Source organism: Telmatherina bonti (assembly GCF_933228915.1).
Source record: "Telmatherina bonti genome assembly, chromosome: 15".
Lineage (NCBI taxonomy): Eukaryota > Metazoa > Chordata > Actinopteri > Atheriniformes > Telmatherinidae > Telmatherina > Telmatherina bonti.
The window spans coordinates 20,928,239-20,945,460 of NC_136613.1; the positions used below are offsets into that span (position 1 = coordinate 20,928,239).

At 38.2% G+C, this 17,222-nt stretch overlaps 2 protein-coding genes across 2 annotated transcripts in view; both read left to right on the forward strand.

Moving 5' to 3' along the window:
• Window positions 1–5,021, forward strand: part of kcnh7 (potassium voltage-gated channel subfamily H member 7) — a gene marked incomplete at both ends in the record, with an annotated part of 54,352 nt that extends 49,331 nt beyond the window's left edge. Inside the window, 3 exons of the mRNA XM_079254706.1 lie at window positions 99–255; window positions 4,437–4,617; window positions 4,740–5,021. Coding sequence (XP_079110832.1) covers window positions 99–255; window positions 4,437–4,617; window positions 4,740–5,021 — 620 coding nt within the window. The remainder of the gene's footprint in view (window positions 1–98; window positions 256–4,436; window positions 4,618–4,739) is intronic.
• A 3,238-nt stretch (window positions 5,022–8,259) lies between these two features.
• Window positions 8,260–17,222, forward strand: part of ifih1 (interferon induced with helicase C domain 1) — a 14,164-nt gene continuing 5,201 nt past the window's right edge. Inside the window, exons 1-9 of the mRNA XM_079254502.1 lie at window positions 8,260–8,815; window positions 9,133–9,301; window positions 9,602–9,709; window positions 10,599–10,649; window positions 12,829–13,052; window positions 13,479–13,689; window positions 16,424–16,641; window positions 16,851–16,946; window positions 17,073–17,196. Coding sequence (XP_079110628.1) covers window positions 8,378–8,815; window positions 9,133–9,301; window positions 9,602–9,709; window positions 10,599–10,649; window positions 12,829–13,052; window positions 13,479–13,689; window positions 16,424–16,641; window positions 16,851–16,946; window positions 17,073–17,196 — 1,639 coding nt within the window. The 5' untranslated portion in view covers window positions 8,260–8,377. The remainder of the gene's footprint in view (window positions 8,816–9,132; window positions 9,302–9,601; window positions 9,710–10,598; window positions 10,650–12,828; window positions 13,053–13,478; window positions 13,690–16,423; window positions 16,642–16,850; window positions 16,947–17,072; window positions 17,197–17,222) is intronic.

Sequence of the window (17,222 nt, forward strand, 5' to 3'; positions counted from 1 at the left end):
TAATTACATTCTATTTTAGTTTTCTTTTTGTGTTATGGTGACGTTGTTCTGACCCACATGTGAGAATGTAAATCATGTGTGTTGGTTTGGTTTCCCAGATCTGCGTTGTGATAAATGGGCCTGTAATAAGCCTACAGACTACCTGGATGAGTCAGCACAGTTCCAGGACCTGAGAGAGGACGATAATTCTGCCAGCGAAATCACATATGGAGAGGTGGAACAACGCTTAGGTCAGCTGCAAGAGCACTTAAACAGGTAGATATTTTTAGTCTGCAAAGAAAGGCTGGTCTTGATTTCACCATGCAGAAATTCCATTTACCCTTGAGTGTAATAATAACCAGTTGATATACCAGTATGACTTTATTTTCATGTGAGATATGATATTTTATGATTTTATTGACATAACTCGTGATGTTAACGACTTTAAAAAGTTGTAAAATCCATATCATTAGTTCTCATCCTACTTTTATTATAGATCTATCTTATTATAAGTCGATCTAAAGACATGACAAAAATTCACACTGACACCTAAGACATAAGTCTGTCTGTCTCTCATTTTTGAGGGGGGGAGGGTTTAGCATTTTATTGATCATTTACTAAAATTATTTATCTACATCTGGTTCCACAGTTAAGCACTAGCTGACTGCTGATAAGGTTATATCCTAGCAAAGCACTCAACATGATTATTTAAAGACGCATTACGTAACTTTTTGACCTTAAAACTCCACGTCCCGGACTTGTTCAATGGCACAGTGACATCTATCATGTGTATTTCTAGAACCGCCGCAGCCCAGCATCATCCCGAGTCTGAGAAACCGCACTATACTACTTTTACATCCGAGACACGGCAGGACGTTTCGCTTCGTGGTAAAAAAGAAAGTGGCTGTTTTGAACACGCAACATTGCTGATTCAGCTAAGGAATGCAAGAAGATTAAAAGAGAGAAAAGGGACAAAACAATAGTCATTGTAAGATCATCTTTTGCCAGCTAGAGTGCTAACAGGTCAGGAAGGAGGTGAGATGGATGCTGAATTAGCCGTCAACAGGGGGCGCATGACGGGAAAAATAACAAAAGTTCTGTAGTGTGTCTTTAATCTCCTCTTGTCCTATAGAAAATATTTTCTGTTACTGAAACTAAACTGTGTCGTGATTTGTTTACTAAAGTGGAGGGTGCCACGGCTGCCTCACACGCCTCCACCTGGAATTATGTAAACTGCAATCACATGAGCCAAGAGGCAGACTTTATAATAATTTACACTTCTATGTCTGTAGAAGTCAAGTTTTACTTGTTAAATGTTAACATGTAGGTATAAGAAACACCTTTTATAAATTCCCTTCGAATAATCATAACTAGATCATTTCTGAAGAAGTTTTGATGGGTGCCAATGCAGATCCTGTCTACGCCCCAGTGTGGCAGCCATTTTACAAAGATGGAGCACCTGTGTAGTTGTGGTGACAGAAAGGTCCTAATGAGTTTGAAGGAGGGGCTGTGAACAGATATCTGACATATAGAAACACATTAAGGATGATGTACGATGCGTGTGTGTTTGTGTAAGAGAGAGATAAATGAGAAAAGATGTGCATTGGCGCACGCATTTGTACAGACACACTGAAAGACAGCACTGAATCACTGACATCCATTAGAAACCAATTAAAAACTGTGCATTGTTCATTAAATGCATCCGTTTCTCTGAATCACAATATGTTACTGTATCTGGAGAGGTGTGTGTGTGTGTGTGTGTGATTCCAGTCTTACACATACAATTGCCTCAGGCTTGCTCGTTGCCATTGCTACAACAAGAGACATTCTGTGCGTGCTACGTCACTGAATAAGACACACGGTTCACAGATAAGTGCGGGTTCAAAGAACCCCTCAAACAACCCATAAAATTTTTTTAACCATTAGAGCCGTGGGGTTGGAGGAAAGCATGCATGTAATTTATTTGACCCTCATCTGAACAGAATTTAAACAGTGGCAAGTTTAAAACACATGAGAAAAGCATTTTGTCTGAGCATCCAGCTTTGTTTTGAATGGGGTTTAATGGGAGAAAAAGTGGATGTTCTGATACTTGGAACAACGTAGCTCAAACTCATTTGAATTCCTCATTTTTGATTTATGGTTTGTGTATGTGTGAGACACTCTTGGTTGAGAATTTCCTCTTTTTCTTTCTTAAAACACAATCTGCAATTGTGTCAAACCAGTAAAAGATACTAAGAAGTCCTGTCAGTGAATTACAATTTTAGTTTTGCTGGCTTGTTTAAACTTTGAATGATGCTTCTCGGTGCAAGATGGACAGGTTTTTGGCCCAATTTAGGTGAATCCTATTCATTCCTATGGGACAAAAAGCCGCAGTTTTTTGTGAATCACGTAACACTGCTTGTCTTCTGTTCCGCGACACTCATGCCACACTATTCCTTAATGAGACACACATTTTGATATAACTTTTGTTTAGGTAGAGTTAAAGCTACAGGTGGAGTTAGATGCCAAAAATGAAGACAAAGTGATGGTAATATTAGAAAAGTGATTGTAATATTAGAGACAACGGCTTTAAGCGGTGTCACCCACCACTGGTACCCATATTAACTATCTGCCTTGTAAATTTTACTTCTAAACTGCTTATCTAAGAAAGTGGTGTAATAATGCCCATTCGAACTGACAAAATAAATGAAAAAATGGTCATCACCATTACTGTAAAATATTTTGATGAAATTTCATCAAGCATGCGATTCCAATGAGGCTTGTTGTAATTTTTTTTTTTTTTTTTTGTTTACTTATTCATTTAAAAGATGGGTTTTCAAGAAATTTAGATTTTAGTAGCAATCCAGGCCAATGTAAATCTGTCTTTGTTGTTATTGTGACTATACTGAATAATATTAAATGTCATTTTAAATATATATGTATATGTATATAATATATATATATATATATATATGTATATATATATATATATATGTATATATATATATATGTATATATATATATATATATGTATATATATATATATATATATGTATATATATATATATATATATATATATATACATATATGCATACATGTAGATATATATATATATATATATATATATATATATATATATATATATATATATATATATATATAATTATTCGTCCAATAGGACCAAAACTTTAGCATTTGAAGCTAAATAATATTGAAATATTATAAATACTAAATAATACTGAAATATTGTTAAGCCGCTACTTGACGCTATTTTTGATAGGATTGGTCGATTACTACTTCACATCTTCTTTGATTTAAAAAAAAAAGTCTTTTCAAACCTTTTTAACCTTTTAGTAGGCCAAGAAGTAATTGGACCAATGATAAATACTTGATCCTAGTACAAGAGAAGACTCAGAAGCAGAAGAGAAAGTCTCCTGTGAAAATAATTATTCTTTTTACATACTTAAGGTTTTTAGTCACTTTTTATGCATATTTTCTCTTAATGATTACAAAAGCGTTGTATTTCTTAAATTTCTCACTTCCCACACAGTTAAAAGTACACAAAAGCTACACTGAATATTTACACGTAGGTGGAGGAAGGCAACTAACTGGCAGAAGCTGTCGTGGGACTGAGTGGGAGGCTGGATCTACTGGACCCAGGACCACTGTACCACCACAGAACCACAGCAAATCAAAGAGAATGACATGAAACAAAAAATGACAAATAAGAGGAAAAACTTGTTTGAACATTGGCACCAATGGAAAAATGTGTTCCAAGGTTTTGTTTCACATACAAACATTTAACAAAAACACAATAATTTACAAAAATGTTATTGCGTTTTTGTTTATTTTTTGACATTATGACCATTTTGTTTTTTACTACACACCAGCAGCCACCTGAAACGGAAAAAAGAAATTAAATTAAGTGAATGAATAACACTCTATTCATGACAGGAAAAATGCTTGTGTAATATTTTCAACCAAAGCCTAAGAAAAATGTGACTGTTTTTGGTGAAGGTGCATTATTAAAATCTTTTAGAGTATTGAATTATATTTTGTTTTTTGTTGGGTTTTTTTTTTTCTATTAACAAATTTAGCCTGACACCCTAAATACAGACCTTGGTTGATATCTGGTTATAATTAGATTGATTAAGCAAGAATGAAAAGTCATTTCCACTGTAAATGCCGAGCTCACACCTCCCACACAAAGCTAATTATCACTCCCAGCTAGAGCAGTGTCTTCTGTCTACTGTTCTTGCAGAATCCGTTTCCACACCCTTACCGTCTCTTTATTTCTGCTCCACCAAGGAGCAGAAGCTCCACCTACTGCTCGGTGAAGAACAGCCGATTATTTTTTCAGCCATTTTCAGACTCAGCCTGGGTTTCCCGCTTGTCAGAATTAAGCATTCATCTCCTCCTGTCTGGGTTTAAACACTGTCTGACTGTCCTTTTAACTTAGTGTTTTGATCCTTTTGAGGTTGGAGTCGCAGCTGACGTCAGATATTCAGACCATTCTGCAGATGCTGCAGAGACAGCCAACTCCAGGACCCCCTGCCTACAGCACTGTGACTGCCAGTCCAGACTATCACAGGCCTGCTGTGAAGGTTCAGCCAGTTGCTCTGACTGCAAGCCATTTTTTCAGCCATACAGGCACACAAGTATGAACAATAACAATTTTCATTAATTCAAAAGACTGTTATTTTTTAATGGTATTATCATAACTGATAAGTTTAATTTTATGTGTGTTACTTGATATATATTATACCATTTTACTTCTCAGGGACCCAGCCAGAAATTGGAAAGCAGCATTCAGGAATCCAAAGACTCTGTGTTGAGCTTGGCAATTGTGAATGCACCCATGGAAGACAGCCTTACAGCATTTTTTGAACAGAGACATGCAGAGCCGCAGCAGCATCGACAACAGATTACAACACATCAGCAGGCATCATTGATCCCTCTTCCACCTGAAATCTCTCTTGTCTCTACGTCACCTTCTGACCCCAACCACAACTCCACTGGACACCACAGACCTGTCTTGGATCCAGACTTCCCAAGGCTGTAAACCTCTAAACAGCAATGTAATCGATTATCAGGGTTATAATGCTGTAATTACTAAGTAGCACTTTCTTGTTTGTTTTTTTTTTATCAGCATGCTGGCACAGCCATCTGTATAGTTCATTTACAGTGGCTTTTTAATAGAATTAAGATATTCATTAATTGTGCATGTGGTTAAAAAAGATGTTTTTGCAGTTAAGAAGATGAAAATAAGAAACCGATTAAATTTATTATGATCATAATTTTCAGTCTATCTACATGGAGATGCCCAACTCAGTGGAAATCATTACAGAATAAGGCTTATCTAGCGAGCAAGTGTATAGTTTGTTATTAATGTTAAGGATGGTGGTTTGAGGGCTCCACTTAGCTGTAACAGAATTAACATCACAACACCAAACCAGTTTTATGTTTCACCAATGCTGTGTGGGGCTTTTTGCCACTTGTACTTCAGCTGTTTATGTTTCCACTCAGTCAATCACACTGGAAAGGACTAGGACCAGCTAGAAAAAACTAACTACATAACCTTCTATTATTAAATGTGATCCTACCACAGGTGCATCACATCAGTATGTCTCCATTGACAACTTCAGTCACCAACCCAGGAGAAAAGTTGTTACCTTGACAATCAGACACGTCTCAACCTTCCCTTCCCAAACAGAAAGAGCTGACTGACCTACCTCGCACTGAACAGGTCTTAATAATCAACACTTCGAACATTCTAGACACCAGTCCATCAAATCAAATATTTTCTTTTTCCTTTTTGTTTCTTGTGTCACTTGACTCCCCAACTACCAGGCCCTGAAGAGTCTGCAAAACAGACGTAAATGGTTTGGGAAAGTCAGGAGGTCCCAGAAATGACTACCTATTAAAGGGATATGGTGGGAGTGAGGTGCTTGGCAAGTGATACCCAAAATATTAGGTCTTACAGACAGGATAAACAAAACCTGTCCTTTCTAATCCAGCAGATGGAGCAATTAGAAGATGAGAGGTACAGTACACCCTGCCAAGGCCAACAAAGAGTCACAAACAACCCCTCACACTCATTCCTAGGGAGAATTTAGAGTGACCAATTAACCCAACATGCATGTCTCTGGAAGGTGGATTGAAGCTGGAGTACCCAGAAAGAACCTGCGCATACAGTGGAAGAATGTACAGAGGACCCACTGCTCAAACCCCTCCCGAGCCAAGGTTCGAACCAGCACCCTTCTTGTTGTGAGGCTGTGGTGTTAACCACCATACCACCAAGCAGTCCCACTAGAGGGCCTCTATGTAAAAAACGAAAATAAAAAATTGCCATCCCTTTATTACATTTTTTACACCATGACCTTTGTGTAAAATATGAAATAAAAAGGAGGCTGCAGACATATTTTATCCCTACATAACCATCAATTTGTGCCTGTAGTATATAAAAAGTCAAAAAGGTTATCCCTCCAGCTGCTGAGTGTCAATAAGGAACAGCTACTGCTTTACTCACTGCCAAAGTGCAGCACAGTTGATCGCCCAGTTTGCTATATCCTTCGGAGCAACAAGAAAGATGAAATGGAAGTTTTGACTGGAGATTTTAAGTGTAAGCAGCTCAAATCCTGCCACTGTTATCAAGGCCTAGCTGGATGGCAGTAGGTGAGTACAGATGTTGTTGACCTGTGCAGCCAGAGACTGTACAACAAGGATGTAAACCCAAACTAGGGCTCTGCACTGCTTTATGTCCTTTGAGGCATCATACAGAAGTACCTAAAGTATCAGGAGGTGACTTTGTTAAAATGTTGCAATGATGACACAGCCATTCTTCTTCCAGTTCCTGAAAATGTGTCATAGCACCTGACAGAGACACTGACAGGACTGTAGAAAGGCATTCTGTGAATTTTCTCTCCTGGGACTGAAGGTTTATGTGATTTGTCAACAAGGATATTCTCAAGAGTCACTGATGAACCTGGTAATTGATGTTAAAACCTGTTAAAAGCCTGTATGGGTAGCATACACAAACTATGTACTGCAGCAGTAGTGTAATACAAAATAATTACTAAGTTATGAGAATGGTTTTATTATTCTTAGTTGTATGCCTGTCTTCTCTGAAGTATGACTCAGGGGTTTTTGGACAATTGCACTGCAATATATAAAACTAAATATACTATGGGTTTGTTGTATTTTGTTTTGTTTTTTGCTTGTTTGTTTTGTTTTTTTGTTTCTTCTTTAAATAATGTGCATTATTATTGCAGTCATGGATGTGCACCTACTATACAGCGCTAAGCCAACAGAACACAGCATACATGCTTGTTTGGGCAAATATGACATGCAGACTTGAGGATTTTCTGCTGTTATCCCAGAGCTAGGCCTCTGACACGCAAGTTGATGAAGGCATTTCTACACAACAATGCATGAGGGTTTTTTTGTCTTTTAATATATATATATATATATATATATATATATATATATATATATATATATATATATTTACTGTCTTGCACTGTTTATGAGCCCAAAGTAGCACATAAGGATATACAATGATGTCAGCATATTTGTCTTTTTTTTTTTTTTACAGTGTATGTCAAGAGTTGTGTTGGGAAAGGAGATAGTGCTTGTGCATAAGCAGGCCCAATGAGGGTCTTGTGCCTATACAACCAATCCAAATGCTAAGGCAGCATCTTTATATTTAACTCAAATATATTAGTAAATCTTCTGCATACCTGCTCCCCTCCATTAGTTTTGGGCAATGTATATTTAAGTAACATAATGTTAAATAGCTGTAGTGAATACTTCTCAATGCAAGATGTTCATATTTTTTCAATTGTTTGTTTGTTTGTTTGTTTTTTATTTTTACTGAAAGAGCTATTTGGGAGATTCTATAGTGAAACAAAGTAGTGAAATGATTGTTTTGAGGCTGTAGAAGCAATAAATGAAAATGCAAAGTTACAGTTGTGTCATTCACTCCATTTTTTTAATTCAACTGTGTTCAACTTAAGTTCCAAAAATAAACAGACTGCATCATAATGAAATAAAAACCAATTCATTCACTAACCACTGCGTTATATGTCATCAACTTTTTTTTTTTAACTTAAACTAAAGTTAATCTGTAGTGGCTTTATTTACTGATTTACTGTTTTTTGTTTGTTTGTTATTTGTTTGTTTTGTTTTATCAAATGGGAATGTCATTACATGTTTGAAAAGGGACTGTTACATTTTATCGCTCTAAGAGTGACATCTAGTGGTCACTGTATGTATTGCAACATGTTCTGGGAAAACGAAAGTGGAAAAACTCATTTCCTTGATATCGCCTGATATCACAGAGTCGTCACAAGCGTGAGGGTGGCTTTTTTTCTTGTTTTGTTTTTAACTCCAATTAGATTGTCGCATAAGGGAGTCCAAATGGCGTCCAAAACCGATGATATCGTACACAGACGCCTTATTGATGACTTTAGGCCGAGGCTGCAGAAGATTATTATAGTGGAGCCGGTTTTGAACTACTTAATCTTTATTGAACAAGCAAAGAAGGAAGAGATCCGACAAAAAGCAAGGACCGATGGAAACGTAGTAGCTGTAAATGTCCTTTTAGACGTAATCCTGAAGGAACAACATGCTGATGGCTGGTTCAGGGCCTTCGTAGACGCCTTGGAACACGGTGGATGTGAACTTGCAGCGGACTATCTGAATTTAAATCTCCCAAAACCAGAAGTAGAAGCAGAGAATGACTGCTGTGTCCGGCTTATTGAACTGCTGGCCCCCAGTCTTGTAGAAATGAAGACAAAGGAAGTGTGTACCAAGTGCTTCGCAGAGAATCTCCTCACCCAAGATGACAAGGAGCACGTAAGTACCCAAACAGCACAGATGGGGGGTGGGTTAAAGAGTAGCCATCGAACATGATGACCGGATTGTTTAACACAGGCTTCAAGGAGTTGTAGTACGTGTTTAAACTAAAGCTATTATATGAGGGATCAAGTGTTATTTATTTAACTATTTATTTGGCTCCAACTTTCTTGCTAAAGTTTTCAAATTTAGTTTCCAGTAGACTCTTGGACCACAAGATGGCAGAAGAACTGCACTGATCTGGATGCAGTTTCAGTCACAGCATTTCACACTGATTACATAACAAGTTAATAGCACTTATTGTATTCATATTTTAGATTTTAGCTGAAACAGACAACAAAGGAGACAGAAGTGGGGCAACTGTACTTCTCAGCCGAATCATAAGGCGCCCACCGGGATGGTTTTCTGCATTTCTTGAAGTTCTGAGACAAACTGAACACAAGGCTCTCTATGAGCTGACTGGAGGATCACCTCCTGAAACACAGGGTATGTGACTTTAACTTATAATGCTGCTGAAACACACACTCACACACACACACACACACACACACACACACAGCTCACAGAAAAAGCCAAGGGGCAGTCTGTTGGCAGAAATGTGTCAGTGCAAAGCAGTTGCACATTAGTTGGCTTACAGCACATTTAATCCAACTGTATTAGCAATTATAATTGTCTTTAATGCCCTCAAAGCCCCTCTCTCATTAGTTAACTGGTACTCAATATTCACCTGTTTTGTTTTTTTAATGTTATTTTATGTTTGTTTTTTGTTTTGTTTTTCCCCTTTAGAACCAGATGACAAAGACCAGAAAGCTACAGAAGCAGCAGCTGAAAGCTGTGAGGGCCTGGAGTCGATGGAAATCTCTTTAGCAGAAGAGCCTCAGAATGAATTTCCAGGTTTAACAGAGCACACCTATTCAAAATTTACTAATATTTGAGTGTATGGATGCTGATGTGGCAACAGCTGTTCAGAGAGTTCTGGTTTGACGCATGATTGCGTTAAAAACATGGAAATGCACACATTGTTGAACCTGCTTTTGAAGTCCCAGTGAATTACTGGGAAAATTACTCCCATCTAGTGGTGAACCAATTGAACACTATTGTCCGAGTAGTGCTCTCTGGCGTTTAGTTTAAGCACATTATTACAACTACCAAAGTCACGGAGAGCCATGAATGTGAAAATGTCAACATTTTGCACAAGTTGGAGTGTCCTGTCAGGTGATGATTTACGATACATAATTCTGTTTTGTTGCTGGTTCTGATCAGTTACAAACATGCCCCTCGTGTATTTGGTACCAAGCTACTTCTAATAGCTAATGTCATCATGTGACTATAGGGTGGACATCAAACCCCACCCCCTTTGACAAATCAGTTAAACAAGCATGTTACTTTTTAAGTCCATCTCCCTGATAAATTATCTCCATCTGGTAAATGCTACACCGACTGTAGACTCTTGTTTTCTTCCAGTAATTACATTATTTCTTTTTTCTTGGCTATTTTTCCTCCCTCTCACGGGCCAAAGAGCAGGAATAATCTTCCATTTCAATAGAAAATGGCAAGTTGAACGCTCTACCGTCGCCTGTGTCTTTTTACAATAAATATTTTGAGAAGCACATATTGCTAAGATCAGAAGAATGTATCTGCATCTCACAGAATGAAGAGTGTGTGATTGGCTTTTTCTCATGTGAATAAGCTGAAGCTTAACAGCAGCATCCAACGCAGTAAAGAAGGTTGTCTCTTTCATCTTTAATGAGTATAGTTTTCCGAAACTTTGATATCTTTTCAGACCTGTATCAAAGCCCCGAAGAGTCACACAGCATGGAGCCCTCAAAGCCAGGTGGGACTCATTCTCCCTGACTAACCCTGCTGATGCTGTTATTTGAAATATGCCAGTAATTTTAAGTAGTGTGTTCTTGTTCTGTCACAGTAGCCCATGTCCTAAAAAAAACAAAAAAAAAAAAACAAGCTCAAGCCATAAATACAAAAATGCATATTTGGTCTGTAGTCTCCCCCTCAGTATCCTAAAGGCAGCATGACAAGGTAGAACATTTCTCCATCCTGGTGACTTCACACAAATAAATAGCTTCCACATGCGAACCGTGTGGAAGTCCTGAGGTCGTAGAGGACAGAGCCTTGTGCAGCTTCAAATGAAAACCACATGCTGACTCTGCATTAGCAAACTGTAATGGAATATTTTCACTCAGGTAGCTGTAAAACAAGGCCTCCATCCACACCTCCTGGCTTATACTGTTGTGTGGGTTTTTTTTTTTCAAAGCTGTAACATTCAGGAACTCACTTTTGACATCAGGTTTCAGAAAACTTGACAGAGACACAAGAAATGCTGACTATCCTCAGACTTCAGCCAGATCACACTTGTACACCGCTCTTATAGACATGCACCAACCTCCTGTCTTTGTAAGATTACTGTCTTAATCTCAATAGACTTTGTGTCCTGACATGTATAAACATGCTCCTTTCCCTATAAGATTAGACTTTATAATGTCAAACCGATCAGACAGTCTGTCGCTATGGTTCGATGAAGAGGACTGTTTAAGCTGTCATTGAACCAGAACGTATAGTGGCTGATTTGTTCAGACACTTCTTTTTTGATTTTGTGGTTTATAACATTGTTAGAAGGCATGTTGTGCAATAAGTCCTTAAACACTTAGCAGTTGTACATCTACATTTAAACATTTACAGAAAGCCACATGAAGCTATAGTCATATCAGGTTACAATGCAATTTAGGTACATTTTGACTAAATATCATCAAACATTTTGTCCGTACTGCAAGTTTTTAACTACATAAGACCATATTTGAATACTGTACAGTGTGCATTCAGTCTGTAAAAACGTATTCATATGTATAAAAATGATTTATCAAGTTCATTAAAATGTATGAATGTTGAAAAACCACATCTACAACTGATAATTTCACAAACAAGTTTGCCAGTAGCTTTGCAACTTGTGCTTTAAATGTGGAAATTACTCATTTGACAAATGTGTTTAGGATCTTTTTAGTGAAGATTTTAGACAGGCATGTATTTGATTTATAAACATTTTAGCTTTTATGACAAACTCAAATATGTTGCAAAACTAAAAATCCCTTGTTTTAAGCTGAGTGGATTACATATAAGCGTGTACAAGGTGAGGCCTGTACACAACGATCTGCATGTCCTATGACTTGAACAGACTTCCGTTCCTACTGAAATGCACTTAAATGAACTGTTTGCTTTCCCATCTTTACTATTGTCTGGAATCTGCTGTTACAAGTTTGGGGGCCCCACTTTTCTCACTGTTGTTATAGTCCTATCTCTTTATCAGTACAAACTTGTATTTATTTGCATGCCTTTTTGTTATTTAACCTTTGGCTCATCAAGTCTGGGAGGAAAATTAAAAGTCTGCACAAAAAAAAAAAAAAAAAAACTTTTTAAGGGGTTTTGAACTCATAAATAAGCGGAAATGTAGAACTGAGAGTGGAAAGAGTTGCTGAGGGGCTGCGAACATACGCATTTGCTTTGCATTGTGTTCTCATTATTATTTATTCTTCAACCTAGACTGTGTGAAGGAGACTTATCCATCATGCAGCTTCAGATCTGAGCAGCATAGATCATATAAAATCTGGTGTGCTTGCAATAGGAATGCGAGACATAATTCTGCTGCCTAACAGACATAAGGAAAGCATTAGTGAAGTGAGTAGCTATAACATGATGCACTGTAAATCATTCATAAACACACAGCCTGTAAAGAAAAAGCCCAAACAAATGCTTCCTGCGGTGCTCCTTGTATCACAGATTCAGATGAGTGGCTGAAAAGGTGAAAAATGAAGTGTTTAACTTGACTTCATGTTTGCTATTATACAGTAAATTTGTGTGCTGTAGGTTCACTTTTACCTTTCTAAAAGAAGTCTGGCATCACCGTATTAGAACCACAAAGAGTCTTTTTGCTGGCAGTGTGTAACTGTGGTTTGCTGACTTGGACAGATGTTTACACTCTGAATCTCTGCTTCACGTTGCAGACGGAAGTGACAAGGCAGCAACAAGCGGTCCAGAAAATGCTGAAATTACTCTTTGGGATTATCAGATGGAAGTCGCCAAACCTGCCTTGGAGGGGAAAAACATCATCATATGCCTCCCAACAGGAACCGGTAAAACTAGAGTTGCAGTTTATATTACCAAGAAACATCTGGACCGCAGGAGAGAGGAGGAGAGACCGGGAAAGGTGGTTGTTCTGGTGAACAAGGTACATCAATCCCAGTCTGGTGGATTCGACTTATGTGCTTTTACTATAATGCTAACCCTCTTCTGTTCAGTTCAGATCCAAAGAAACACCCAGTGAATTTGCACATGTGGGTTAGCCCACCACTAGAGCAAGGTTTAGATCTTATCCTCTAAACAAAAACACAGTCATTTGTTTCTGCTAAAAAGGTTGTCTACTCCCTCTGTAAGCCAGGAGCAAGACGATCCTCATCATTACACAACTAGTTTCAAGTTCCCTGTCTTAAAGTGAGTCAAGTCCTGACAATATTTAGCTTTGTTGGGTGTTCACATTGTGGCAAACAAAAAAGCCCTTCTAAATAACCAGGAGATGTGTAGTAATAGAGACAATGCAGCCTTTTGTTGTGCCTGAAATAATCCTGAAAGCGTAATATGCTCTGGTGCCCCACAGATTCCTCTTGTTGAGCAGCATTACGCCAAAGAGTTCTTGCCCTTTCTGAAGCACACATATAAAGTGGAAAGAGTCACAGGAGACTCACAGCTCAAAATCTCCTTTGCCAAGATTGTGGAGAGAAATGACATCATCATCTGCACAGCCCAGATTCTGGAAAACTACTTGGAGAGGGCGAACGATGGAGAGGATGAAGGCGTGAAATTGAGCGGTATGATATTTTCAACATGAGTTTAATGAGAAAAAAAAGTTTAGCGAACAAAGCGTTATATTTGTTTAGGCTTATTCATACACACAACCCATTTTTCCCCTTGAAATAATTATGGTCAGGGACAGATAATACATTTGACTATTTTCTTACCATGTACTACTGTTGTACGTTAATAATACTTCTTATTTTATAGCGAGTCGAAAGTTTTTTTCTGGTCTAAAGCATTTCATTGCCTTGTTGACCTGACAAATAAACAATCTTGAGTCTTGAATTGGGTGAAGAATAAAAGCGTTGAAGTCTCATTAAGGTGGATTTAAAAGTCAAAAGAATAAAGACCGTCTCAACTCTCATCTTAACTTCCTCATATAAAATACAAATTTCCAACCTTGAGATGATTGTTAGACAATAAGAAGAGGATACCGTTATATCTTTAGGAAGACAGCAGTCAAGCGTTAAACAGCCTTTAAAGTAGGGGTCTAAGAAAATATTGATACATCGAAATTTCACAACATTTTATGTAACAATTCAATTCAATTCAATTCAGCTTTATTTGTATAGCGCCACTTCACAACAATGTTGTCACAGGGCACTTTACATACACAAATCAACATACATACATCATTTCGAGCCAATTCATACATATCCTATTATAGAAACCAACTGATTGCATCGAGTCACAACTTCAATCCAATCCACCATCCTGAGCATGCGCGCGGCGACAGTGGGAAGGAAAAAACTCCTGTTTAACAGGAAGAAAACCTTCGGCAGAACCCAGCTCAGGGAGGGCAGCCATCTGCCTCAACTGGTTGGGGTGGAGACGACAGGAAAGACAGAACAACATGTACAATTGCACTTATTCAGGAAGACCTGCGGAAAAAGGAGAAATAAGTTAGAGACGGCAATATTGTCATATATTTATACATTAATATATTAGAGAAATAGAGCGAGGTACATCTCAGTGCATCAGGTAACATCCCCATTGCTACATAAGTAATGGATGGCTAGACTCTACCCATAACTCTAAGAGCAATGAGCATAACCTGGACAGTTGGGTCCTGTACTATAGTATATCAATATTCAAAAGTACTGTGTCAATTTTTATCAAACAACTATTCTTTACTAATAAGGCAGATTTTAATTTCTTTATTCATCTTGTACATACAGATCAGTGTGTTTATTTATTCTGCAGTAAAATGTAGATCCTCTGTTCATGTTCAGTAAGTTGATGTCATGCATGCAACAGTGTTTAGTGTTTACCACAAGTAAAGAAAAATCACCGTATATTGTCTCGCTTATGGTATCCTGATATATCGCAATATATTGTATTATTGGCCTAATACATTTTGTATCACCAGATTCTTGCCAATACACAGCCCTAAGCAGGGTTGTCCAAAGTCTGTCCTCGAGGCCCGCTCTCCTGCAGGTTTTCCATGTATCCCTGTGCCAACACATCTGGCTTACATTGAATGGATCCAGCAGCCTATGAAGCTCAGCAAAATGACTCATTCATTTGAGTCTGGTGTGTTGGAGCAGGAATTCATGGAAAACCTGCAGGATTGTGGCCCCTCAAGGACCAGAGCTGGACACCCCTGCTATAAAGCTTCATATTTATGACAATTTTTGTAAAGTATGAAATATACTGAAAAGCCTGTGTGTGTGTGTGTGTGTGTGTGGACATAATTTTGCATATGACTACAGGATAATATAACATTTATTAATAAATTCCCTTTGAAAATGCACTTCATTACACAGTATTGCAGCAGCCATGTTTTTTTTTCTAAATGATAAGAAAATGGCAGAGAGCTCTGAAATGTTCAGATGCCTGTCTGGGGAAAAAAAATATATCTATTCAGAAGTAAAAATTGTTGAAACATTCCTGCCCCCCCCTTTTTATTTTAATAAAAGTCTGTGGCTGAAATGAGCAGATTTTTAGCTGGACGTAGCTGCTGACGCTGACACATTCTGGAATGGAAAGTCACCCAGAGGATTCAGAGCAACATTTCCCCCGATGGGATCTTGTCAGTCTTCCGACTCTCCTGTTCACTCCTGTTGGCACTTACCAGTACAAGGTGGAATAGCCACCTCAGAGGAACATATGTTTGTTGAAACGCCTCAAAGCATGTTTTTTTTTGTTGTTGTTGTTTTTTTTTCACCCTGGTTTTCAGGCCACACGTCTGTTCAAACCATCAGTGTGTGGCTGATCCAATTCACATGAGAGTTTCTATCACCCTCAATACATCAAGCTGCCACTCCACATTCTCCTTCCCTCCAGGGCCAAATTTCAATCACACAGGTTAAACTTGAATAATCGCAGTTCCCTTTGCTAACACTTGTGTAGAGTACAAACCATCTGAAGTTCATTTGGAGGCAGACATTTCAGAGCACCAGATGTTACTGTGTGGCTTAAACTGCTGTGTCAAACGTTCCTGGAAAAGTGTGGGTTCGTGTGGAAAGATCTCTGTCACAGAAAGCAGCTGTCATTAGGAAACCACAATGAACAAACAAGAAATTAGCAATGCTTTGTTTGGAAAACTGTAAATCTTTGAGCGTATTTTCTCAGGACAATAAAGTTCAATAAGAACGTAGGGAAGTCGAATGTTTTCATTTTGTCAAAACAAGTAAGACTCACTAAAATCTGTTTTCTGCCATTCATTGTTCTTATTTGGTTTTTTTGGGTTTTTTTGTAAATGTAAAGAATGCTGATTTATGTGTGTGGTGTCTTCTGCTTTTATAGATCTGTCACTGATGGTCATAGACGAGTGCCACCACACTCAGAAAGGAGGCGTCTACAATCACATCATGATGCGATATCTGAAACAGAAGCACAGGAACAAAAGGCTAATAAAGGAGCAGAAGAAGCCTGTGCTCCTTCCTCAGATCCTGGGCCTGACTGCCTCCCCGGGGGTTGGGAAGGCCACAAAAATGGAGAAAGCAGAAGAGCACATACTGCGTGTAAATACTCTCCTCAGCTTTCTGAGTGCAACTATGCAGTCAAAGGAAATTTGCTGATGGAATCAGATGCAGAGACCATGGCCTGGAAACTATTCTGTTGATCTGTCACATAACAGCAGCATTTTGTCTCACACTGCGTTGATCTCATAGAAAGCAGGAGTTGTCGTCTGCATCGCTTGTAACTGCAAATATGTAAATCTCTCTTCTAGATTTGTGCAAACTTGGATGCTTCCAAAATCATGAGCCTCGGCAATTTCAAAAAGGACCCGAGAAAAACTATTCTGACCGTGGAAGACCGAAAGCAGGTAGATCTGTCGCACAGAACGTGTTTCATGATAAACATTGTTTTTCATTCATTTTTAACGGGGATGTCTAGTTAGTTTTAAATGCAGCATTTTTTTTATGTGTGCACAAACGAATTTTCTTTTCAGGATCCATTTGGGGATGTGATCAAGAAAATCATGAGTGCTATCCATCAGCACGCCCAGTTGAGCCCCACTTGTGACCTGGGCTCCCAGAATTATGAACAGTGGGTTGTTCAAAAGGAGAGGCAGGGTGAGTACAGATTTCTGCTCACCTCC